This window comes from Falco punctatus (assembly GCF_963210335.1).
Source record: "Falco punctatus genome assembly, chromosome: 1".
NCBI classification, from domain to species: Eukaryota; Metazoa; Chordata; class Aves; order Falconiformes; family Falconidae; genus Falco; species Falco punctatus.
The window spans coordinates 117,737,949-117,764,367 of NC_137580.1; the positions used below are offsets into that span (position 1 = coordinate 117,737,949).

The 26,419-nt window shown below is 49.1% G+C and overlaps 1 protein-coding gene across 2 annotated transcripts in view; it reads right to left on the reverse strand.

The window, feature by feature from the left end:
- The window catches only part of DNAH9 (dynein axonemal heavy chain 9), a 209,062-nt gene that overhangs the window by 144,131 nt on the left and 38,512 nt on the right, over positions 1 to 26,419 (reverse strand). For both annotated transcript variants that reach the window (XR_013929074.1, XM_080393177.1), the window contains 15 exons: positions 25,688 to 25,927; positions 24,481 to 24,641; positions 23,228 to 23,384; positions 22,296 to 22,400; positions 19,062 to 19,219; positions 18,607 to 18,745; positions 16,832 to 17,119; positions 16,150 to 16,360; positions 13,735 to 13,862; positions 13,131 to 13,239; positions 12,304 to 12,451; positions 10,498 to 10,672; positions 6,097 to 6,270; positions 5,193 to 5,400; positions 765 to 930 (listed from right to left, as the gene is read on the reverse strand). Coding sequence is in view for 1 of the 2 variants with exons in the window: in XM_080393177.1 (XP_080249303.1) it covers positions 765 to 930; positions 5,193 to 5,400; positions 6,097 to 6,270; positions 10,498 to 10,672; positions 12,304 to 12,451; positions 13,131 to 13,239; positions 13,735 to 13,862; positions 16,150 to 16,360; positions 16,832 to 17,119; positions 18,607 to 18,745; positions 19,062 to 19,219; positions 22,296 to 22,400; positions 23,228 to 23,384; positions 24,481 to 24,641; positions 25,688 to 25,927 (2,567 nt within the window). In the remaining variant the exon portion in view is untranslated. The remainder of the gene's footprint in view (positions 1 to 764; positions 931 to 5,192; positions 5,401 to 6,096; positions 6,271 to 10,497; positions 10,673 to 12,303; positions 12,452 to 13,130; positions 13,240 to 13,734; positions 13,863 to 16,149; positions 16,361 to 16,831; positions 17,120 to 18,606; positions 18,746 to 19,061; positions 19,220 to 22,295; positions 22,401 to 23,227; positions 23,385 to 24,480; positions 24,642 to 25,687; positions 25,928 to 26,419) is intronic.

The window sequence follows — 26,419 nt, forward strand, 5'->3', positions numbered from 1 at the left end:
GACATGACTGGGAGGGGACACCCGTGCACCGTGTCCCCCATGCCTCCGGCAGAGCCCTTTTTCTGTCAGACTTCCCCAACACCCACAGAGCAAAAGTTCTTCCTCCACTTCACTGTCTCCATACTTGGGAAGCCCTCGGCCAAGCTGAGGCATGCATGCAGCCGAGGAGACTGGCAATTGCAACGAGTGCCTGCTCCGTATTCCCCATGGTGAGAGCTGCACGCGCTCCTGTCCCATGCGGCACGGCTGGCTGCAGTCTAAAATGCACCGATCTCCTCCCAGAACACTGTCGTTTTTTCCTTCAAATTATTTCTGCCTAGAAAATGCTTGTTTGTTGCTGTCTGACTGAAATCAACATTAGGTCCTCCCAGCAAGGCCAGTTCATCTCACAGCTTAAGTCCTCACAGCTGTGGCCAAATCCATGGCCTTCCTCTACTCAGCATCACAGGGCATCCAGGCTGAGATTCATGCCCCCCTTGCAGGCTCTGCACTGGGACATCATAAACTGCAGCACGAGCAGAGCAAAGCTCCTGCCAACCAGGCCACGAGCAGGTGAGTTTGCTTGCTGGGGACAGGGGAAACCCCAAAGCTGCACAACGCTGGGGTCACCCAGAGCCTCCCAGCCAGCCACAGCCCAGCAGGATACAATGGCAAACACGGGGTGGGAAGAGGGACCCAACGATTTGACATCTCCTCAAACCCCATCCCCACCACTGGAGCTGAACAAAAAGGTCTTGGACAACGATGCCCGAGCAGCCTCCTACCAGTGGCCGTAGTCGAGGTGCTGCCTGATGAGTGTATGGGGCTGCACCGTCCCGTAAGCATCCACTTCAGGCATGTTCAGATCATCGATGAAGTACACAAGCCTCTTGGTACCTGGAGGGCCATAATTCCTGCCAGCCTTTTTATCCAGAGGTTTCTCAAGCATGCCTGTACGGAGGCAGAGGTGGAAAGCTAAGCCACCAGGGGAGTGACTGCTGCAAAACAAAAAATGATTTCTCAACCCAGCTGGATGCAGTGCCTCATGTAGCTACAGCAGCCCCAGGAGGAGCCGAGCTACGTGCAGGACAGGCAGGGCTCACCGAGCAGCACAGGGGGAAGCCTCTGTCCCCTTCAGCTGCCACCTGGGCTCTGCGTTGCTTTTGGGGGAAGAAGAGCGGGTCTTGGCACTGGATGCTGCTCACCAGCAGGATGGTGGCTGTCCCTAAGGTGAGGCTATAGAGGAGCTGGGAGCCCTGCACGGGGCTGGCACGGACCCTTGGGCAGCTTTTTAGTGTCACTTGACCCAAATCAGAAAGCTCTCAATTCCTCCATTCAAACAAAATACAGCAAAGCAAACCAAAGCATTTCATGCAAGATAAAGCCTTTTGAATTTCTTCTGCATATTTTTTTTTAAATGAAATCATGCTTGCTGAGGTTGCTCTGATCTGTACAACAGAGCAGTGAATATCCCCTGCTGCCTGCCCCAGCGATACCATGACCACACCATTAACAGCAACGGCTGGGCACTGGGAAGGAGCAAGGAAGATGCTGTGGGCACAGAACCCCATGAGCAAAGCTGGTTTTGTCAATCTAAGAACACTTTTTTCCCTCTTAGACAAAAGAAATAGGTGATTTTGGGGGCAAATTCCTGGACACTTTCAGAACAATCAATATTTCTTATTTAAATGCACAAGTTCCTGATCTCCTCCCCAGCATTACTCAGACCTCCAAACAAAGTGACAGAACTCAATTCCAAAAGGAGCTGCCAAATAGCCACCTAGCTTTAAGCAGGGTCACGCACAAGCAAGGGAAAGCATGGAGAGAAGTTTCTTATTTCAAGGCTTTGAAAAATTTTGATTTGTTTTAGCAGAAGGCCGAGGATATGCATTGCTGTAGATTATAGAATGTGAGAATTATTTATAATGCTTGGCTGATATTTGATAAAAACCATCCCACATTGCTGCACATAATATTTTATAGGCCATTGATTCCTTTGATTGCAGCCCAGGCAACCTCTACTGACTCAGTAAGTGGAAAAGCAAACAGCAGCATCCACTGTCTCAGGGGGTCACTGCTCTCCCGAAGATGGAGGCAGAATTCGTTTCATTTGCAGAGTTTTGAGTTGTCAACAGACCCATAAGGTGCTGCAGAGCACCACGGTAAGTAGCAGATCTTTGTAATTAGGGAAGACTGGTAAATGTAAATGGGACTGGGAATTTTCATAAAAACCTCCTTGTGAAAATGTACACTTAAGCCATTCATTATCACGTGCAAAAGTTATTAAGGAAGATTTATATTCTGCTTTTTTCAGACCACAAATCTTTTAAAACATCATTTTTTTTTACTGCTTCGGTGCATTCCAGACAGCTTGTCTTTCCCACTACTCAAAATTCAACTGATTCCTTGTCATAGACAGTTGCTGCACAAAGGAATGAACTGTGCTGAGAAAAATGATGAATCTTTCCTCAGTGGAGTCTCTCTCCCCCTTCAATAAAACCACAATATTTGAAATATCTGGCAGCAAGTTAAATTAAGTGTTTCAAATAAGCATTTAATTTAAATTTAATTAGTCCTTAATTAACATATAAAATCAGCCCTTTTTGAGGTTAAACAAGTATGCAGGAGATTCATCACACTGAAATGCAATTACTGGGGATCAAGTGACATGTTTGTGAAAGTTGCATTTTAATTCAAAGCTATATCTCACAATACCGTGTCTGCCTCTCAGATCCTGACATGCTCAAATTAGCACCTGAAAGAAACAGTCACTGCCAAAGAGACTTTGCAAGTGCAACTCCTCTCGCTTGCTGGCTGTTGATCAAGGGGCAGGGGCGGGGGGAACCAAATAAATAATATTTATTGCCGTTTTCTCAAGGCAGATCTGGAGCAGAAAGGTGCTGAGTGACAGCAGCAAGGAGGAGCAGAGGTCCAGGAGGGTACAAAGCAGAGAGCGCAGCAGACGGGAGGTCCAGGGCAATGGGCTGACAGAGCGACAAATGCCACAGAGAATGGTATTTGGTCACAATCCACCAAAGAAAACCCCCAAACTGGCCCCAGGCTTGGGGGGAGAGAATGCCTGGCTCCTTTTAACCCCTATACACATGGCCGTTCTGTAAGCCACAGGGACTGCAAGGATGGTTTGAACCATGCACCTGTTTCCCCTAAAGGGTGCACACTCTGCACCAACAGGCACCCTGCCTAAGAAATTACTGGCTTTCAGGTTAGGCTCTTTTTTAAGTACAAAAAAGAAAAAAAAAAACCCAAACCCAAACCTGCTTAGTACCCATGCTTTACAAATTTAAAGAGGTGCCTGCTGGGGAAAAAAAGCAGCCAACTGACAAACTACACAAAAAGGGACAAATTAACTCCAAAAAAATGAGCAGTAGGGAACTGGGCCAAGCCATATAAATCATGCTTCCCAATGCAAATCTCACAGCTACATCTTCATCCACACACGAGATGGCTTGCTCCTTTCTGCGGAGGAAGAAAGTGGCTGCCTCAGCCCATAGCTCACAGCCAGAGTAAATAAGGATGGGCTGCCACGTCTGCCTGTAGAAATCTCAACACCTGCACCCACTGGCCTGTCCAGATGGAGATGAACAAGCACATGTTCCCCCACCCAGGCAGCTGGGCGGACAGACAGCTTAGCCTGTCTACTGCCTCAAGGGTGTTTTGCAGAGACCCCACACCAGGAGAAAAGGAAAAGGGGCACCTGGGAGGGGCAAAGGGAGGTTACAGCCACCACACCACCCAGGGCGGCAGGACTGGCCAAAAGGAGAGAGAATTTACCCATCTCTTTCCTTGAAGGACAAGTAACCCAAATAATTTGCATCCACACCGTAGGTAGAGGCATAGGCACCACCCGCGGGGCTGATGGGCACGGGCAGGAGAGCCTGGGAGGGAGGGAGGGCACCACCAGGACAAGAAACCCTTCCGACCTGCCCCAGAAAGCTGAACTGGCCCCAGGCTGCACAGCTGGAGCTAAGCCTGTGCTGTCACCCCTCCGCAAGCGGATCAGTCCGAGGGCAGCGTTAAGCTCCAACAACTTTCTTATAATGTTTGTGGTGTTGGGAGCCTGGCAGAGCACGGACAAAGCCGCAGGCACTCACTGCCATTGGCATCCATCGGGGCTGTGAGCATGGCCCCACCACCACCCCCAGCACCACTTGGCCAGGAACAGCCCAGGGGGTGAAGGATAGACCCTTGGTCTCGCTGATGCTTCACAGATGGTGGTCTGCTATAGGGCTGGGGGAGTAAAGGGATTTCAGGACACTTTCGTCAAACCAAGCTACATAAAGGAAGCGTTTTGTTTTATGGTGACTCACAGCTGTCATGCAACTCAAAACAAACCAGACTGCTTCATTCCTGGTTAATAAACACATGTATAAAATTATTTTCTCTCTCTTTAGGTTAACTCAAAGTGAAAACACCATTCCAAAATAAGCCACTTCTCAAGAATTCCCTCCTTTCTCTTTGTCTCTGAAGAGACTACAGAGCAAAAGTGGCCTTCTCTTGGTCTCAAACTTCATTTTTCCATAACGTGCCAAATTCCTCATCAGCAACGTTCTTATGGACTTCCCTAGGGCCAGCAATTCCCTGGGGCTCTGAGACCCCCAGGGTCAGCAAGCCCTGCACTCCCTGGGGAGGTGGGGATGTGGGACCTGCACCATGGGAACACACTGGGGTGCAGCAGGACAGAGAGGACAGCACCAGGTACCAGCAGCCCTGGCTTACAGCCTGCACATATTAATTAGCACCATCGTAGCTGCTAATTGGGATGCAATTCCCATCATTGCACCCTGAGGACAGTTTGGATGCTAGCCAAGAAACTCATCCTATTCAACACGGGCTTAAATTCAAGCATATTAAAGACACACCTCAAGTCAAGTAGGAGCCATGGGCTGTACCAAACAGCAGTGGATTTTAAGCGTGTGCTTTGGCACAGCCCTGAATCAGAGTTGTGGTGCTCAGCGTTCAAATCCTCACACTGGAAAATGTCACCTTCCTCAAAGGAGGGTCTGCTGACCTGAGAGTCTCACAATGGGACTTAAGAGCATGTGGGTGTCAGCACAGCACAAACAACATGGGCAGCTCTCCCACGGCTCTTCCCCTGAGCACCACAGTGTGCACCCTGCTCCAAACCCCACCAGGTGCCCCAGGAGTGGGGTAACCTGCTGGGCAGAAGTCCTGGGACTCAGCTGTTTCCTTACCTTGCAGCATGGCAGAGGTGGTGTAGTAGTTAAACGGGACCTTCTTCACCACATACGCATCCATGTCCAGTGAGGAGAGCTGGTCCCCCACCAGCACAGACTTACCCGTGCCAGCATTGCCCACCAGCATCACCGGGCGCCGGCGCTCCAGGAGCCTGTCCATGAAGTAACGCAGACGGACCGTCTCAGTGGTAGGCACCAGGCAAGCCTGAGAGGGGCATAATGAGCAGGTAAGCATCCCCCATCCCTGCCACAACCCCACAGCCACGTTCTGGGGAGAAGGAAAACTGGGAGAGCCAGGAACGAGTGCGGTGACCCCAGTTTCTAGATTGCACTAGGAAGGGAACGATGCACTGTTGCCAGCCATTGAAATCCAACTGCTGTACAGATGAAACCTTGACAGCTGGATGCTGGGAGCAGCATCTGGATCTCCCCACAACATGCATTTTGCTAAAACAGTAACAATTTTTACAAGTCATCTGCTCGCTGTGGCGTTTCTAAACAGAAAGAAAAGAATAGCTGGCAAACGCAATTCACTGCCTGCAGAAACTCTTATTTTTTTGTCCAAATCATAAAAACATCTCTATTTTCAGCCAAGCAGAATGACAACATGGTGTCTCAGGGACTTTGCCACTACATTGTCTCACATCCCACACCCTGGCCACACCGGCTCCTGGGTCCCTGGGGTGGCTCTGAGCCCACCCCTCATATTTGGGAGATGGAGGATGTGTCTTCGCAGTCAAAGCACAGTAAAGAAGGATGGGCAATGTAGTTATACCTCATAAAGGATGCCATCCTTCTTATGAAGTGCTCGACCTTTAATGAGTCTTCATTGAAATGTCTGCGTACAGCCACTAAAATGCAAGTGCTCCTCCCAGACAAAAAGCATGCAAGGTTCATGTACCTGTAATGGTATTTCTGTATCAAATTCAAACTGGGGAATAAGTTTAGACCAAGGCTCAAACTTCTTCGTTTCCGGATCAATGTAAACATCAAAGACTGTGCCCTGAGAGGGAAACTTGATAGTCTTGAATTCTGTCACCCACCACTTGCTGAACTCCACCCTGTAGTCCACAAGCTGCAAGACAAAAAGTGGAGAAAATATGCTAATCTGGAAAAATTCATTAGTGATGGAGAACGTTATCTATCTCAGTCCACCAGAGTGGGATTAGTCCTTAAAATATATTCCACAGCATAACAATCTTATCCTTTTTCCTATTATTAAGCCTAATTTTTCATTTTCTTCATTCCTTCTCATCACTCCTATTTATTCACCCAAATAATTCATCCTCTGTGTTGATCACTCTTGGTATGTCTGAGATTAGATAGATGGATCAATTTGAAAAAGAGAAATACGTGCCTATGACTAAACAGACCACTTGATTGATTCTTTGTGCCTACTTCTTCCAACAGACAAGGACACAACATCCGTCTACATTTGTGGTCATGGTTAGTCAAAGCATGCATACTAAAGCCTTTCCCCATAAATCACACCACTCTATTAATACTTAGTTGTTGTCATCTGGCCTCTTTTCAAGCCACAATGTTTTGAGGAAGCAGGACTGCAGACAACAGTGTACTAAAGCATCAGAGAGGGACCGTGCCCCTTTGGCTCTGCTGTGTTTCCATGCTGCCATATCACCCTGGAAGCACCCACTTCCTTCTCTTTCCCCATTATATCCCTCCATGCAGGGAGAACATGGAGCATCTGAACTTTTTAAGAGCCAGGGTAACAGTTTTGCTTTAGATGCTGGGTCAGAACTCGCAAAATGTACGTAGTCTCCTCCCCTGCCCCGGGTCTCCTGTATGGCATTGGGCCAGTCACTGTGCCGGAGCATCTTCCCATGCAGACAGCAGGGACTACAGCCTTCTGCCCTGGAGAGAAGTTGGTGGGGGAAGGAGGAGGAAAGTGCTGTTAAAAAGATGCCTGTGAAATACTGCGTGCATAATTGAGACAGTTTTAACAGCACAGATTCTTCCTGGGGCACCCACAGGTCTCTCCTCCCCATAGTGGCAGTGCTTTCCCATTCCAGAAGCCGAGGTGGGACCGCCAGCACGCTGCCCACAGGCTGCCCAGCCTCCACCAGGAAACCGGCGTGCGCAGCTGAACTGAACTGAGCATCCTCTGGAAAATCTCCTGAGCCACCATCCATCAAAAGACCAGAGGCTTTGAAAAAACACGTTATTAGTATCCACGATTTTGCAGTCTCATGCTATTCAGAGAGGCAGAATAACTGTAATTCTCCATTCTCCTGTTGCTTTAACTCCCGGCAGCAGCAGCAGAGTAGCCTGCAGGAGAAGGACACGCATCACTGCTAAAAGCTTTCTCACAAGGGTGCCCTTGCCCTGCACAGGCAAACTGCCTGCAGCCACACTGTGACAGGCTGCCCACCCACCCAAACCGAGCAGTTAAGTGGAGCTGCTCCAGCCCCAGCTCTATTGCCAGAACAGTGTCGAACTCAAACTGCTTCTTTAATAAAAACTCCATATGGATTTCCGCTAATTTCAGAGCCTGGAAATGGCAAATCTATCATCTGTTTTTGTACAGGGGCCCAGCTACCCACCAACAAGCATCAAGTAGCGGGAAGCCTTCCAGACCGTTTCTCCTGACATTTCAGCAGCAAAAGGTCAGCACGAAGGGCACCTTCAATGGAGAGCAATAAACAGATTTTATATTGGATCGTTTTTCATCAGGCTTGCCCTCACTCGGACTGCTGTATCCTCGTGCTCGTCTCTGACATTTACAGAGCATCACAAGCAGTAATGTACAGTCCAGCCTCAAAGTCAAACCTCCCGGAGGGATGCTGAGCCCGCACACCAGCCCAGCGCAAGCGTGTGCCACGGCTCCTGCTCCCCAGGGAGCTGGGCAGGCAGTGGAGCCTGCAGGGCCAGGGGCTGACTGCTACGGTGCAGGCAACACGACATCCATCTGCCACACGACCGCACTCCAGCCACCTTGCTCAAGGATAGACAGACAGTGGCTTGTACTGCTGAAGCAAGGACCAGCAGTGCTTCCCAGGCTTTGTTTTGTTGGGTTTTCTTTTAAATCACCTTGCACTGACAACACGGAGGCTGCGTATTTCCCAGCTGGCACATAGGAAATGGAGGGTTAAGTCCTCCACAAGAACCAAGAAACCTGGTCTTGCACACGTCATTCAGTGGCAAAGAGAAGTGATGGCATCGAGTGAGCACCAAGCTGAGCTTGACATGTGGTGTTTATTGCTTCCTGAAACATCTGCTCCTTGGCATAAAGCAAATGTCTAGCAAACGCTGTTGGTCTAGCAGCGAGACACATGCAAAAAACATGAAGAGACCCCAGCGAGCACTTGAGAAGCCTCCGAGAACAGCAGTGCCTCTCCCTGAGCTGGGGAAGGATCTCTGGTACCAGGTCCATGGAGAGACCTCTCACTAGACCCAAGCCCACTAGAGACCAGATATGGATCCCTGAGCCCCTGGCAGCCATGTCCTGTCACTGGGCAGACCCACACATCAAGATAACATGCTTTTGACTTGGGGATGAGGCATCCCCTGACCAGGAGATGCAACCACCCGACAGGTTCCCAGCAGGAACTGGGCATAACCAGAGCAAGCAGCTGCAGAATGTGCCGAATGTTCTTCCACCTGCAGGCTTTGCAGCTACTCACATTGCTCCCTGTGCCACTTGCTGAAAACCTGGTATTTAAAATCTAGGTCTTCAGGTGCCACCTGCTCTTAGACACCTCGACAAGTGCCTCAGGTTTCTCCTGCCTGTCTCTGAACCAGTCACATTAAAAATCTCCATCAGTCTGGGAGCTGCAATGCCAGCAGAGGGTGGAAAGCCATCCTGCAAGCACGGTCTTGAAACTGTGGAATGGAGCCAAGGGTGGCCCCGATGTCGGCAGCAGGGCTCTGACACACAGCCCGCTATCTTCTTGTCCGTTACTACTGTTAACAGCTGGAAGTTGTAATAGGGCAACAGCTTTTCCAATTACTTGGAAACAAAGAGACAGCCCCGCTGTGCCAAGCTGAACCACGTGGCCAGAAAACTGGGCAGAACGGGGCATGGGGCTGAAAGAAAATGCTCAGTTCTCTGCTGTGCACAAGATGCTGGGGAGAGACAGAGCATGAGGAGGTCAGAGGCAGCAGTAGAACCCTACTTCCCCCAGGCAGGTCTGGAAAAGATCCTTCCCAAGATCCCTGTTGCTCACAAGCTACAGCTCCCACCAAAGCTGCTGTGTTCCAGCCCAGCTGGGACTGTCTGTGTTTTCCCATAGGAGCAGGACCTGAAAGGGGGCTGAATGTGCAGTATCAAGTGCTGACCTCGAGAAAACAGTCTTATAATAATATCACCATGCAACAGATCACAGCCACCTTGCCTAACGCAAGCTGATGGATTCAGAGGCTGAATGCAATCACTCCGTAGGAGGGATGTACTGTGGGAAGCAGCACAGAGAGTAGCGCCCCGTCTTCCTTTGACTCTTGGACATGAGCGTACTTTGAACATCAGAGACTCTAGTAGTGAAACACAGGCTGATTAATCCTCCTGGCTCAAGAAGACCTTGGTCTCCAGATTGTGCGCTCCAGCACTGCAGTCTTGGCTGCGGACATCCACCCACCAACAGCTTGACTGAGCCCAGCAGCTCATGCCAGAAACCGCCCAAAAGCTGGCTGCCCAGCAGGGAGCTCAAGCCGAGTGCCTACAACCATCCACCTCAACCTCGCCAGCATGCTCCCAGCAAAGAGTGTTTCAAAGAGCTGAGCCACTGTCTGCTTCCACTTCTGTGGAGGCACATAACCCCCAAGGTCCACCCTGCCCTGCTGACCAGCCCTCCTCCTCACGTACTGCTGCCACAGACTGAGGACAGCTAATTCTTGGCCGCCACTTTAATAAAAGCCAGTGGTGACACAGCTGGGTTTATGTTACATCGTGCAATGTCTACCTGCGCTGTCAGCTGGCTGAAAGATCGCTCCACTGATAAATCCATCTGATAAATCACTCTTAATTTGATCACATTAGGCACATCCACAGGCCTCTCTAAATTAACCTCATGTTTCTCCCCAGTGAAATGTATCTGCACAAGCAAACACCCTTCTACCTTCATCACTTGACCCCTCAGCTGTTCTCCTCGACTGTTACACCCTGGAGAATGAGGTCTTTCACCAAAGAAATTGTTGTGTTCAGGCTTGCAGTTTATTATCACCTTTATGAGAGCCCCAGGAAAACAGCATTACTGACATAGTACTACGTTTTGGAAATTAAATAGGGAAAAAAAAAAAAAAAAAAAGCCCTGTGTAAAAGATGCTGAAGCAGCACCTTACTTCTTACCTGGTCTTGAAACATTGATCCACCAAAGGCCCAGACAGCAGCAAAGACAAAGTAAAGTTCATAAAGCTCCTTGGGACAGTCAGGAGGTGTGTTTTCCTTGGTCAGGAGGCATTCGAGGAGGTAGCACAACATCTGAACCATACTCTGCTCAGGAATGTGAATAATCTTCTTAAATCTAAGGGATGGAAATTGAAAGCATGGGAAATATACCTGGGTCCAGCACCACAGGATAAACAATTGGGTCCAGGTCACGATCCAGGAAGGTAAGCCTAGAAATGCTTTTTCGGAGCATTAGCATCCCACTTGTCAGCAGTGCATGTCTTATTCCCAGGTACAGCAACGAAGAGAACACCCATTCTCTCCCTCGGACCTGCCGGCACCAGCACATATACACGTAATAACAGTAATCAGAAGTTTCAAGCATTTGAAAACTTTGATCCTCTTGAAAGAAGTAAAATGGAAGACTTGCTACAGGCAATGATTTCCTGCGAGCACGACGAGTTCAAAAGCGGTCAAATAGAGGAGTAATAAAATAAAACCTTTCATCTTGCCATTTTACATTCATTTAAGCTACACTTACAGAATTCTGAACTAATATTGTAGGAGCACTGAAGTCCTCCATAAAGTAATTATGGCTATTTGAAAGGTTGGTTCTACAATTTCTGAATTAAGTAAGCTACCAAAATTCTCGGCTCAAGGCTGACTGCAGCTAATCCTGTGGATTTCACAGTCTGACACAATGTTCAGCAAATAGAGTGGGAAATGCCTGATGGACTTTGCTGCCAACAGCTGTAACCTGCTTGGTCACCCAGGGAGCAGCTCCCTACTAAGATGCCTGACTCCCACTTCCAAAGGCCTCTGCCTTCACTAATGCACCCCTTCTGACACATCCCCATTGTGCTCAAGAACTCCCGTGCTCAATTGTACGTTGATTTCTTTTATTTTAATGGAAGTGCAACTATGGGAAGCAAGCAGAGGATGGGAGAACTCCCTCACCCAAGTGGTCCGTCCTCCCCACAGTATGAGTAAGAGACCTGTCACCCAGGATGATAAGCAAGAACCACACAACTTCTCTGTGAGCGCTGCTTTGGATTTAACTCAAGCCAAGGAGTACCAGGGCCCTTCCAAATACCCATGTTCTTCATGTTCACTGGATTGGTGCCCAACCATGAAACACGGCCAGGCTGGATGCCCACATAGATTGAGTCTAGTTTTGTTCAAATGGATCAGGAAAGAAATTCAAGACAGAGCTGCCTGTAAAGCAATCCCACCCTCTCCCACAAACACCAGCTTCCTTCTCATCACCAAGGGGCAGAGAAAGAAGTGGGGAGAGGATAAAAGAGGATCTGCTCTAGTCACCTTCCACACTGCGTACTGAAAAAAGTCCTTCAGCAGTGGTCTGAAATCTGCTCTACCAAAAAGTAGTGAACTTAGGGAACTCACTTGCGGAGTGAACTTAGGTCTAGCCTGATACATCAGGAGACCAAAAAGTCTTTCTCTTGAGGATCTCCTGGATTTACTTTCCAAGAGACACAGAACTGACAGAAATAGTACCGGAACAATCAAATCAAAATCCGATGAAAAACAGATCTGACCAACAAAGGATGGGCAGGAGCATCAGCTCCCTTACCTCACCCCGCTGTTGCTCTGAGCTTAAGCCAATGATGCTCAGGGCTCTCGGGGCAAGGAGGAGACCAGGCACCCACACCACGTGTGGCACAGCCCCAGCTCAGCCCCGCTGGTCTGAAAGCAGCAGGTGTCCCCCTGCCCTCGCCAGCAGAGATACAATCACTCTTCAGGTCATACCTTGTTCTGAGGGTGTCCAGGCAGATCGGCAGGTACTTATCGAACAAAATGGTCAGGTTGGCTCTTTCAGACTGGATCTCCCGCCTGTCAATCCAGCTGCTCACCGGGGGATTCCAGCCCAGATCCGATGGGTTGATGTACAGGATCCCTGTAGGGTTTGAGAGAACGTACAGTAAGGACACAACACAGGCTATTCCTTTCCTCCAGCAGAATTTCTCAGCTATTTTCACACAACTAAAACCCTGTCAAATACAGCTGGGTGCCCCATCACCCATCCCCCTCCTCCTGCCTCACTGCAGGGTAGAAATATTAACAGTGAAGAGACTTAACTCAGGACACCAGGACATCTTTCATGACCCTGCCCCAAATTCAGAACACTGTCTTGCCTAAGTCGTGTTACTGCTCCGGGCTCCGTTTCCCCATGTGTAAAACTAGGGGACACCTTCATTCCTTTCTCCTATATTTCATGCACTTCTTCAGAAGATGAGGAGCTCTTTGGGATAGAGACTGTCCCTCTCCATCAAGTCCATGCAGGGCTTCAAACAGGACCGCTCTCTCAGCAGCGCTGAAGCCACGACCACACATCAACAGCCAGACAGCTCTGGGTGTATCTCCAAGATGATGACAGCTTCCCACATGGGTTTTGGGTCAGGATCCTCAGTTTTCCCATGTGTTTCAGGAACCTACCCTGTCCACCAAAGCCATCTGTGATCCCAGGTTAGGAACTTTCAAGCGGGACCAAGCTGGCCAACAAAAGACTGGTTAATGGCACTAGATCTTACTTGGTCGACGCAAAATCCCAGTGTGAAGTTCAGGCCAGGACTCACCCGCTCTGGACACTGTTGCTGGGGTGGCTGTGCGCAGGTGGCTGATCTCAAAAACCAGCCGCATTGTTGGGTTCAGAGGGATTCTCTCGTTACTTGCCAAGGTCAGCACCTGCATGTGGCAGACAGACAGACTGACTAACGCCTTCCCCAGGAATAGAGATAGAAAGCATTCAGCACTTCACACTAAAGAGTCCGGTTGCTGTCAGCCCAGTTTTCTTCAAGGCAAAGAAGCTGATTTCCGACAGGTAGCAGAACAACCCTTCTCTCTTCCACGACCCAGAATCAACAGCACTCCCTCAGGGTGGGGAGAAAAGGTATAGGATTATGACTCCACTCTATTTTTTAAAGGGCCTGCAGCTATGATCAGGACATTTGCGGTCGGTTACTCATGAGCTCGACTCTCCAGGAAAGGGAATTTCCAATGAAAACATGCTTTGAGTCATTTTCCTCATGCACCATTTTCTTTATGCAATACGGTTTGGCATATCTGAAGAAACACAATGACATTATTCTAGGAGGATTCATTTCAGCATCTGCATTTCTCCTAGGCTGAATCACACCACACAGTCAAGGAATACCTGCTTATTTTACTTATGTTCATTACCTTATTATCATCCATCACCGTATTAAGAGATTCAATCCACATCGGATCAATATCTCCATCTAGTACCATCCACTTGGGACCATCATGTGTGATGTTGGCCAGCTCTCGCATGATTGACGAAAACAGTCCTGGGAGGATGACAGGACCATGTTGATGAACACAGAAGTTGCCACCTGCTCTAATAGTTTTCTCTACAACTTACTAAGAACTAATTAATGCTTTCCTCTTAAGCATTCAAAACGCTATGCATCCGTACATAAATATTACTATATCATGATATGGGTCTAGTCTGCTTTGAAGAAAAAAAATCATCAGGTACTACCACTGAAAATGACCGCAGACCTACACGAGCTTCATTCCTACCGAGAATCGTAAGGGATAAGTGAAGAACAGATACTCAGAGGTGAAAGAAGGCATGGATTACACAATGCAGAGAAAACCATCTGAATATACCTTGGAAATTTTCATAAATATTTTTTTGTGGCTCGAAGTATATCAGGAAAAATCAAGATGCATTAAACGCTGGGTCACGGCTTTAGTGAGATTGAGGGGAGAACAAGCACAGAATGACATTGAATGACAGAACAAAATGTCAGTAAAATCAAGGAGACAGAGAGGATACAGTGTCTCAAGGGGAGTAAATAATGAATGTTAAGAAGAGCAAGAAGGCTGGGAATAGAGCAGCAGTACTGCAGAGCAAATGAAAACTCCACAAAACCATCGCTCTCCTCTACATGTGAAAATACCTAGGGAGACGCTGGTCTTCATGAAAAAACATCAGGCAAACATTAAAAAAAAAAGGCCTCTCTTCTGGTGAATTGTGACAAGTGCACTTTTTTTTTTGTTCCCCAGGACAAGCTGTTTCTTTGTGATCGAGGTCAGGAACAGCTAGTGGCGTTATATGACTGAAGACAAAGCTTAGGCACAACAAATGCAGAACAGCTCACCTGAAAGAGGGATTCAATCCTGATACCGGGTCAGGAAAAGAAAAAAAAAAAAAAACAAAAACGAAAACCAAACCAAAACAAACCACTACACACTTCACTGGCTCTGCCTTGACTCAGTTCCTCACATGTTGGACACATGCCTTGGAAACCACTCCAACATCATTAGTATCAGAAATAGCAACTGTCTCAGGGCATCAATGCTTCCCTCATATACACCGTGACAGCAGCAAAGTGCCTCTCTCTCAACCTTGTGCATCTACACCAGAGCAGTCTTGGGATTTAAATTTTGGTTTTACAAAGAACACTTTTAGGATCCCCTTGTGGCACCTTTTTACCAGCAAACACGTACAACCTTTTCAATTCTTGATAATGGAAGGAGTAACAGGATGGGAACAGAAGAGGCAAAGGGGCTGGCCCATAAGGGAACACCTCACCTCTTGTTGGGTTGTGATGAAGATTGCCTGGCTGGACTTTGACAACAAGAAACAAAGTTTTCAGGAATGCTTAATGCAAAAATTATCTGCCTTGAACCCCCTGGAAACATCACAGGCTAGAAACTGCAGGAGAGCCACCTGTAAAACGTCCCTCCTGCTGTTCAGTGCCACCCACACTGCTCGATCTGCAGTCACTGCTGCAGCCAGCTGCAAAGTTCAGGCTGTATCCCACACTTCCCGCTGTCACTTTGATTTAGGGTCCCTAATTACAATTAAAAAGAAGTTAACCCTGGCACTGCAGCAAAGCAAAGGGTCATGAGAAACCTGTGGCAGGGGCCAGGGGAGGTGGGTGGCAACTCATCTCCTGGTGAACTTTTGGCCAAGGATGATTTATGGTAGCGTCTTCCCTTACCTCCCACACCAACCACACACGTAAATCAAAGCTGGCTTTACATATTAGTCACAACTGAACATTTTTCACTCCAGATTGCTGTAATCTTTCAGCAAGTTTTAAATGCTCATCTTATTTTTCCTCAGGAGCAATCAGGATCAACAGACTGGCAAATGCTGGTGTACTACAGAGATCGGGCAGCAACATTAAGTGGAAAAACACCACTTCTAGGCTGCTGTGTGTGTGCTACCAGCTATGGAAACCTGGGGATGCCACATTATGGGGGCCCCAGCACACCCCCCATAGGGCAGGAGGGAACGGTCTTCCATCACCAGTTCAACCAACCCAGAAAAACTGCCTTCCCCCTTTCAGAACTGGTAACTACTTGTACTAATGAATATGATAATTTTTCTTATGGAAATAGGATAAAGCAGGTTTATGCTAAACATCCCATTTGATGATCAAAAAGCTACAGCATCCTATGTAGCCTTTCAAAGCCAGCCTCTCACATGGCTGTGAGCAGCAGACAAGCGCCTGGGCTTTCAGACCTGCATACAAAGAACCAGCCATCCTGCTGCCACTCAGGAGATTCATTAAAAACATCCTTCTTTATCTATAGATTCAAGCATGAAGAGACATTTACCATCTTTCCATTCTCTTGTTGCTGGGTTAATGATGCCAAAAAGCTCATCATTGGTGACTGCCTTGGGGTTGAGGTCTGTCCAGACAGGACGTCGCTTCATTATCTGGTAAGTCCTGTTCAAGGATCTCATCACCTGAGACTTACCTGTGCCTGCGTTACCCACCACGAAGACAGAGTGCCGGACCGTCAGCAGCTCCTCCAGCTGCACTACCTGAGAAAAAAAACACACCCAGATTTTAGACAAATATTCCAAACTGATGTTCAGATCTACAAAATCGCTCCCGTTGGGTGTCATCTATAAAGATGCAACCCAGAGACACAAATGGACGTGACTGTGAGTTAGGTCTAGCCACTCTGACCATGATGGGTGAAATCCTCAGCCTGCAGACAAACCTCCAGCACCATTTACTTCTGACAGCCATCAGTGATGAGGCTTTGTTCTCTAAGGGCCACGCTTTCATGAGCCTTCAGGACTTAGCCCCTTTGTAACCTCAGGGACCGAGGCAGTGCTGGCTCTAGGGGCAGGTGCAGCTGCACCAGACCCAGCACAGCTGACTGTCCTTCATCAGGGTCTGCCTACGAGCGGAATATTGTGCAGAGTCCTCTTTGTAGAAGCAAGGACGGTTGAGAAAACCCAAAGGATTTGATGGTGGTGCAGATACAGCAGATCTCTTGATCTTACTTTGAGCACAAAGTTGTCCTCAGCCTGCAGCCGGAGGTCTAGCACAGCCTGCCTCACAAATGACTCAAAATTCAGGTCACGCTTCCGAGGCACATCCAGTGCAGGGAAAAGATCTCCAATCAGCCCCATAAACACCGGCACATCATCAGTCACAATCTTGGGGATGTTAAAGTCACGAAGCGAGCGCATCAGAACCTGGTCTTCAGGTCGCTCTGGGTCATCTCGCTTGAGGGAGCCAGCAACAACTAGCACTGACTTGATTGCACGCAAGCCCCAGTCATAGTGATCCTACACGGGGAAGGAAAGGAGAAAAAAAAAAAAAAAAGAAACACAAAAAGAGGAGGGATGAATTTATGCTTAGATAGTACCTCACCATGTATGAACTAGCAGCTCCAAACTGCCAGAAAGGTCAGCAATGGAAATACATCCAAACCTGTTACTGGCATTGTGGCCAAGACCTCCATCAGGCTGAGTTACCTGATTTCCATTTCAGTAGGTGAAATGCCCATCAGGGACAATACTAAAGAGTCACACAATTCAGCTGTTCATAACACCGTGTGGGCTCAGAGTTGGCAGTAAGACAGCCGTAGGACTTGCACCCCAGAGATCTGAGCAATTTTTTTTCACCTAAATCATGAAGCAGCTAAAGCAAGGCCAGCCAGACCCCTGGGTCTGCAGGAGTTACCGAGGTGAAGGATGTTAGTCTGTTACGATGCCCCACATAGCCCTCTCTTCATCCTGCCCATCACAAGATTACCAGGCATGTCTGGCCCCAGAGACAATCCGCCAAGCAGAGGCCAGTAAGGACACTGCTGATGAACAAACACAAAGGGGCATGAGAGGAACTCTCAAGCCAACAAGACACTCTTTATATTCCTGCTCTGTTAAGATCCCTCAGAGCACAGCTCGACAGCTCACCGCTTTGTGTGGGAGGCCACAGCTTCCACCAAGACCTCCAAGACACAGCATGGAGTTTCTGTGACAAGGCACATCCTGCCCAGCCTCACGCTGGCACAGCCAGCATCAGGGTTTTCACCTGGAGTCCTGATTGAACTCTTCTCTGGACTCAGCTTTGATCTATGTAAATGTTGACAAGGAAAAAACTGATTAATTAGAGCTTTGCACTGGAAGTGACCCTACTTAGCCAACACCTGACACGGCAGGGAACTCTTAGGCTGAGCTCAGAGAAGGGCAGACATTAAACCCCTTGCAGGCAGGGGAATCAATAGGAACCAAGAGACTAGAAAGCGAAGAGTCACTGAATACTACCCCAAACATGGTGTCATTTAAGCCCATTGAAAAACCTCTCCCATTAACACAGCCAGTCAAGTGCTTTTGTCCCTGCAGGTCCTCCAGTAAAGCCGTTTGACAATTTCATCACTGATGATCACAAACCTCGTCTTCTCTCAGCAGCTAGCACAAATGCAGTCATTAAAGAAAAGCTTTGAAGCTTTAGCCACAGAGGTGAGTGGCAGCGTGCCACATTCCTGCTGATGTTGGAGATCAACAGGTGTCACTTGCACCCTCCAGCCACAGGAGCGGGCATCTCCCAGTGGGTCGCTGTAGCCTCCAGCCACAGGAGCGGGCATCTCCCAGTGGGTCGCTGTAGCCTCCAGCCACAGGAGCAGGCATCTCCCAGTGGGTCGCTGTAGCCTCCAGCCACAGGAGCGGGCATCTCCCAGTGGGTCGCTGTAGCCTCCAGCCACAGGAGCGGGCATCTCCCACCCAGCCTGACGCTGGGTTGCTGCACTCTGCAGCCACAGAAGCGGACTCACCTGCTGGGACAGGAGCTCTCTGCAGAGCCGGTACAGAGCAATGAACTTCCTGGCTAACGCTCGGGCCTCGATGAACCCCTCGGCCACCAACATGATCTCACAGATCAGCTCAAAGTCTGGCACAACCATCGCACATGGCCTGAAAAGACAGGCAGGAAAGGATTGCAGAACAAGTATTTCTTGACTACAGGTCCTAGAGGCAGTGGGTTTGCAGCTTTGTCTTCCAGGTCTCCTCCAGTGAGCCAGGTCACATGCTGCCTTTCCCATCGCCAGGGACATTGCTCCTTCACCCTGCCAGTGCCTTCCCAGACCCAGGCTTGTTGCACAACACAAACTATCTGCTAATCCCCAGTGCAAGGGAATTCCCCCAGGAAATGAAGTCAAGCCTGGATGTTCCAAAAGGCAACTTCTGCCAGACTTGCAACAACAGGTCACGAGCCATGACCTGGACTCACCTGAAGAGAGCTTTTAGATTCTCAGGTAGCTCGGTTCGCCCTGCATAACCAGGGTTCATGGTAATGAAAATGCCTACTGAGGGAACTAAATTAATGTCTTCTCCAAGAAAATTGAAGGATTTCTTCTTTTCTCGTATTGCATCCTGCACACTTTTCACCTAGGAAGAAAGACAGTGTTATAGCATCGGTGTTCAGCTACGAAAAACACACCAGCCAGCAGTGCTGCCCTCCTTGTGCTTGGCCCCATGATGACTGGGGCTTATTGCTGTTTTGTTTTGGTTTTTTTTTTACTGACCACACTAAGCTCTCTACACTGTTTGGAGTAAATCTGTGTGGCAATAAATATCGGTCTCCCATCACAAGCAAACTCTGACAAGGCTGAAAAGAGAGCTGAAAAGACAGGACAGGCAAAGTGCAGAGGAGTGGCAAGAATTCACACCATCTCCCCGTAAGACAATGATGGACACGGGTGACGAAGAGCAGCTCAGAAAGAAACACTTCCAAAGCTGTTTGCATCTCACCTTAGCTTCTGACATCACCTGTGGGACACCTTTCAACACACCTCACAGCAAGAACACCACCAAAGCGTAAATCACCTCTTTCCCAGCCTAGCAGGAGACCAGACAACTGGGATAGGATGCAGGGTTCCCCAGGCATCCACAACACAACCAGCACCCAAATGCAGCCCCAAGAGCCCCACACAGTACTGGCCCCTGACTCCCTCCACTCACCCTCATATCTCCCCACACACTGCTGCTCTTCGTGACAGCCCCAGCCCTGTTCCTTGAGCAGGCCCAGAAAAGGAGCAGCATTTCCCAGTGAACTTGCCCTCAGCTCAATTGCAAGCCGATCACTTGATATTGCTTTTAAAGATTTTGAGACATCAGATGCTTAGTTTAACACCAAAATGACAAAACCACAAAAACTTACAGCAGAAGGTCTAAAACCTCCCCGGACAGCTTCACTCACTAATATTGCATTGTCTTTTATATTTGCCTGATTGCAGCTTTGTTGTTCTCATTTCACACCTTCCAAGGAGAGCAAGTTTATTAAAGCTAGAGCATCTTCTTGCAAACAGCACTTGAGTGAGGGAGAAATCTCTCTATATTCACTACTCTAACCTTACTGCTGTTTGCCATCTTAAAGTTAAGCAATTAATCGAATTTTGCTCTGGAAGGAACCATATCGACATTAGCTGCATGACTAAGACAGCCAATTAAACATCGCCATGGTTACACTCCTAATAGCAGCCAGGAGACATGATGATGGAATGACAGCCGTGCTGCTTTCTTCAGATGCCACGCTCCAGCCAGGAGCGAGGGAATCATTAGCAGTTGAGTCATCTCTGGGCTTCTTTTGTTCAGCTTCCCTTTTTATTTCAAGATCCTCAAAAACTTTTTTCAATGACAACTTTAAACTAGAACCTGATGGAAGAGAAATTGAGAGGGAACGATACATAAACCCCTGTACCTGCCTGGGGCTTCTTTGGGATATAACGTAAGGTACCAATTATGAGTGAAAGAGAGATGATAAGAGTGAGGAGTTCATGGAGGGGTTCAGAACAACGTCTTTGCCTGAAACATTTACAAAAGTGTAGAAACTTAGGGGCTCTAGATCTTTCTTTCTGCAATACCAAATCCAAAAGGGGTTCTACAAAGAATGCAGCATCTCAGTCAGACTATAGGATCTTAAAACCTGCACTCAGCTGACACTTGGGTCCAGAAGAACTTAGATACTTCAGCACCTCAATTTTCAGCACTGAAGTCCCCCAAGGCTCAAAAACTTTCAGTTCTGCCCATGTCAGAGCTGTCTCCATCTGGACAATGCAGTTGTGCACCCTCCCTCTGCTCGAACTCCCCCAGGAGCTGGATGGATCTGGCATTTTCAGAGGATACCGATGAGATTTAGCATCTGGACAACACCCCGACACAGCTCTCCTTCAAAGCAAGGGCCGGAAGCAGTAGCAGGGACTGCCTCCATCCTGCTGCCCTGTGGTTATACCCGGGCTGCCCCAGATTTCAGCCCCTGCCAGGAGGGATTCACACCCGCTGCACTTGCCCTGGCTGTCCCTCACCACCCACCAGGCAGGGTACAGAGTGGAGCGGTCTCCTCCTGCGATCCCTCCTTCTCTGTAAAACCCGGCCAGATTTCCCCATGGGCCAGTAAGAAGCAGCGAAGGAGGCGGCAAAGTGCCAGATTATGTATAAGCACAAGAGAAAAGGACTCTCTAGCACGGTGGGGAGGGCAGGGTCCCTTCCAGCCCCTCCCCAAGGACTGTGGCTGTGCTTCACACAGGACTCGCCAACAAAATGCACCGAACGGTTAAACTACGGAGGAGACAAGCAATCTTTCTACAGGGAAAACACCTACACAGAGCTGGACACAGCCCAAAGAGCTCTCTCCTAGCTTTAATCCCACGCTGCCAGGGTACCCTAGGCAGGCACACAAGCAAGGGCTGCAGATCTGCCACAGGTTCCAGTTACCAAGTGTCACCCAGCTGACACCAAACACCGCACTGCGCCTGCAGGGCTGCATGCATTCCTCCGGGGAATGATGCCACACAGCCAGGAACACCCACAGTTCACAGAACTCTCATTACAGACCCCAGAATTAAATCTACAGCCGTATGAAAAGAGAAAGGAGGAAAGAACACTGCAGTGTCTCAGTGACAGGTTAAGCATTAAGAAAATTCATCTTGACTGTATTCCTATTTGTTGAATAGGACACACAACCTGTGCCTGACTGGAGGCAATAAGTAACCCCCAAAAGTCCAGCGGGCCATGAACCTGCCCCAAACACCCCCCTTCCCCTCCCTGACGGTGACTCCCTCCATGGCAGGCTGAGTCACCATCCGTCAAGGCAGCTCCTCCCTAAAATGATACCCTCCAATTATCTCACGGTGTATTAATGACATCAGTGTCATCCCCAGGAGGAACAGGTACAAAACCATGGTGTTTACTGATCCGGGAAGAGATGCTATAAATAATTGCCTCAATACAAATGCTGTAACTGGGGGAAGAAAAGAAGTGACAGAAATGTTTGCAGCACATCACTGCTACATTTTGTCAGCACTGTGGTATTCATGTGATTAATCTAGGGATATAATCCCTCACCTGCCTACACATGGAACTGAAAGCAGCACCATGCACTTTCCATATTTACCCTTACTCCAAAGCCTGCAGCACAGCTCTGCCTTGTTTGTATTTATTCACGAGCGAGCGTTTCTCCACTTACCTGTACAGCGACCACAGAAAGGACCTCAACTGAGATCCTGTTAAATTCATCAAAACAGCCCCAGGCTCCCGTCTGGGAAAGGCCTTTGTAAATATTCCCACAAGACTGGAAAAAAAAAGAATTACAAGGGTGAAATCACAAATGGAATCAACTCCAGCAAAAAATGGATTTTATTTCCCAGCCCGTTTATTTATAGGAATTTACAGTCTATTGTGGGTATTTAGAAAAGTCATGGAAACAGCAGGCACAACTCAATTATAATATTTATAGCTCTGCACAGTTTGCCACTTGATCTGCTAATTGCACTTTCTCGATATATCTGTGCACTGCTTTCATTTAAAGGTCACCTGTGCTGAATTACTGATGGCTCCGCTTCCTGGGAGAGCCCATAAGCTGAATAAAATATGATCCCAGGCTACCAAAAGCATTGCACTGTGCCAGACTGGCAGAGCAAGGCTCAGCTTAACGATTCAGTGCTCTGCCACGGCTGAAACTTCAGCCTGTTCTGGCTTTATTCTGGGAGAGGATCCTGAGAAAACCAGGACGGGTCTCTTCTCGTGCCAGGGCCTGCCAGCCGGCAAGCATGCCAAACAAAACCTGCCAGGGTCGAAGTATTAGCCTCTGTCTCAACTGAACAGGCCAAAAGTTTTGAAGCATTCCACATGGAATTAACTCCAGAAGGGAAGAGAAAGGTGTAAGGAGGCAGAGAGCACAGTTTGGGTCTCCGCCTCCTGAAGAGCCTTGCACAAGTCTTAGGGAAGAAAAGGGAGGAGGAGAAAAAGGTGTTTGGCAGGAAGGAACGTAGCAGGGATTTCAGGAGAGGTGATGGACCAGAGGATCTCAGCTGGATTGCTCTCATCCTTCAGGTTTCATCAGGCCCTGAGTGTTTCCATCCCCACGTGATGGCACTGCAGCTGAGGGGGGAGTAGTACCTTGTAGTCCATCTGCTCGGAACAGTTAAACACATACACCATGATGCCCAGGGCTCGTCCCAAATCTTTCGTAGTCTCAGTCTTGCCAGTGCCTGCGGGGCCCGCTGGTGCTCCGCTCATGGTCAGGTGCAGTGACTGGGTCAGGGTGATGTAACATCTTCCCCAGTGCAAGACGAAGGAAGAAAAAGGAAAAAGTGAGACCTGGTCCGACAGGTCACTTGGGCTGCAGAGAAATGGCACTAGGGCAAGGCACTGGGGAGAACCTTTCTTCCGGAAAGCTGTACATGAGCAGGGTGCATGCCAAAGCTGAAGGTCCTCTTGGGTGTTAATTACCACCTCTGCCCAGCTGTGCTTTTTCTAAGAGACACCCATCTTCCATCAAGGTCTGCCCAACCTCCTCACTTCCAGGTTGTGCTTTCTTTGGATCCTCATACCGCTCATTGATACTGGGCATGTCCCAGACAGTATGAGAAAAGGCTGGCTTTTCTGAAAGACCCCCCTCTTGCTTCCCACTGCTTTTCAGCCCAAAGGATCCCATTCTCTATCACTAACTGAAACCTGCTCAGGTGGACTGTGACTGATGCCACTCAGCGCTGCAGCAAGCCCCAAAGCTTCTCTGTCATGTTGATGATGCCCAGGGAGGTGCCCACATATGCAAGGAGTATAGCCACCCACAAGCCACAGAGCTGTAGTCAATATGGCCAACAAAACCTGATAAAGAACAGGGACTTGGCTCAGCTGACTAACACAGGTGACTAGAGCCACCCAAGATTCTCCTGGCTACTGAAATGTCACATAGCATGGAAAGATGTGACAAGAGATCCACAGGAGACTTGCATGCTTCTGAATTGGCAGCTGGAAGCCAGCAGGGACAACACAGCATCTCAAGTCACCCCAGGTGTCTCCATTGAGACCACTGAACCAAGTGGTAGATGTCTACTTCAAGACAGGATTTTTCTAGACTCACCAGCTCTATGGGGTGCGGACAGCTTGTGCGCAGGCAGACACCCGCAAGTGAGCATCTTAACTTGTGAGCTGAATCCCACCCTGGGATCCGAGGCACAGGTACCCCAGAGGGTAACACCATCAAATCACAAACCAGGTGACAGATAGAGCTCAGCCACCAGATTGCTGGGACACGGAGCAAGAACAAGAGGGATACAGGTGTCCAAACTAAATCCATCTTTGGTTGGCAGCTCTTTCTCTAACTGTGTGGCAAAGCCCAGCTATGATGGTGTTTCCCAGGGACCTACCTGTCGGTCAGCGGAGTGATCACAAGCCGAGGGGTATTGCCAAGGTATTCGTAGGAGTACAGGAACTGAGCATCACAGATGTTGGCAAAGCAGTGACGTTCCTCATCCGACCATCTGTGCCGGAGCTGTGACAGCCAAATGAACGCCTGGGCACTGTCCACCTGCAACACACCCACAAGCACCATCACGGGAAGGCCAGGGATGGTGACTGCAATGAAGTCTGCATCAGGGACAGACTGGTCCTCACTCCAAAGGCAGGTGGGTGTAGGAAGGGAACCTCCCTGCGATGTGGCGAGAAATGTCACCTCCCCACCTCCCATCAGTAGAGGGCAAGAACCAAATTAGTAACCACCACGGTGGGAGAGAAAAAAGTGAGGACCAAAGTGCAGCTGAAGAGGAGCTTTAAGAATCTGTGAAGAGGCTTTTATAATACAAACAGCGGAGGAGAAGGAGCAGAGGCTGACTAGACAGGGAAGGGGTCACACACGGCAGCAGGCAAACAGGCTGGGGACAGGGGGACAAGGATGGCCATGGCCAGCATGCTCTGCGTGCCCAGTGGCAGGCCCAGCAGGTGGACTGCTTCGCCACAACCCAGGCAAGGCACCACCTAACGCAGCGGGGCCTTGAAGCCAGAAACCCTGCGAGCAGCCTGGCTGCCTCCGAGGGGACACGGATGAGGGTGAAGCACAACCAAGCACACTCAGGGCACCTTCCCACCCATCCCTAGGGCTGGACACTTGACAGGGCATCAAGGACAGGGGTCTGGTGTGGAAGAGGTGTTCAGAATGGAGTCCAAAGGGGGTCCCTGTGGCCCCACACCAGACCAAGGAGGCTTTAAAAGGAAAGCCCAAATGCATTTTCTTGTTTTCTGAAGATGTAACTGAGACTGCATCCAGCAGCCTCCCAGCACAACGTCATCACCCACCAGCACATGCCTTGGCAACAAGACCCAGGGCCACCCTCTGACTTCTGATGTGAACGCGGCAAGTACAAGTAGCCCCGCGGTGTTGCAGGACCATGATCCAGAATGGCAACGCAGCCTTACGGCAGCTTTCTGCCTCCTTACCCAAAGTGTGCAGAAGTGAATTCAGCCGCGTGTCTCCCACCGAGACAGGCAGTGATCTGCATGGCCTGTGGTTGGTCTACCACTCCTGTAACCCCTTCTCCAACACCCAACACAGGGCCATGCTGAGCTGCAAACACAAACCTTCTGTGCTATCATCTTTGCCACCACATCCCGAGCGTGCACGTCGATGGTACATATGGTCATGATTTTCTGCCTGTCGCCCTTGGAGAGCTGCCCAATCAGCATGGTAACAAGGGTGTTCAGCTGGGTCACTTGCTTCTTGTGATATTCCTTCATCGCGTTCTCGTAGCCTTCCTCCATCCTGGCGAAGGCAATCCCAACCTCAGTCGTCCACCAGATCTGGGTGCAGCAAAGAGCCACCTGGGGAAAGGGGCTCAGTATCAGGGAAAGCACCAGAACTTCCTTACGTTCAAGAGTGTCTGATCCACAGGGAGATCAAGGATGAAGTATCCATGACATGAAATTAAGTATTTTTTCATACAGCAGTCACAGCAGTCAGGACAACATGGATCTGCCCCGTGACATTCATTTAAAACACCATATCAGTGCTAGACATACTTAGCAGCTGCTTATTAGTAAATCAGCACCTTTCACATGCCTGACACAGCAGAGGGGGAAGAGCTGGAGACCACGAAGCTGTCAGAGATGCTTCTGAGGGGCTCTTTTTTCCTCCTTCAGCTTCACCCCTGCTATCCCACTATACCTCTCGTTCTGGGTGTACAGATGTCCCATGACACCCAGGGTGCAACAGGCACTGCCCAAGCCCCCGCGCTCTGTAACCCAGCCAAGACCAAATCCTCCCTGGAGCCCTAACCAAAGCAAGGAGCTCAGCCTGAAGACTCCATCAGGAGA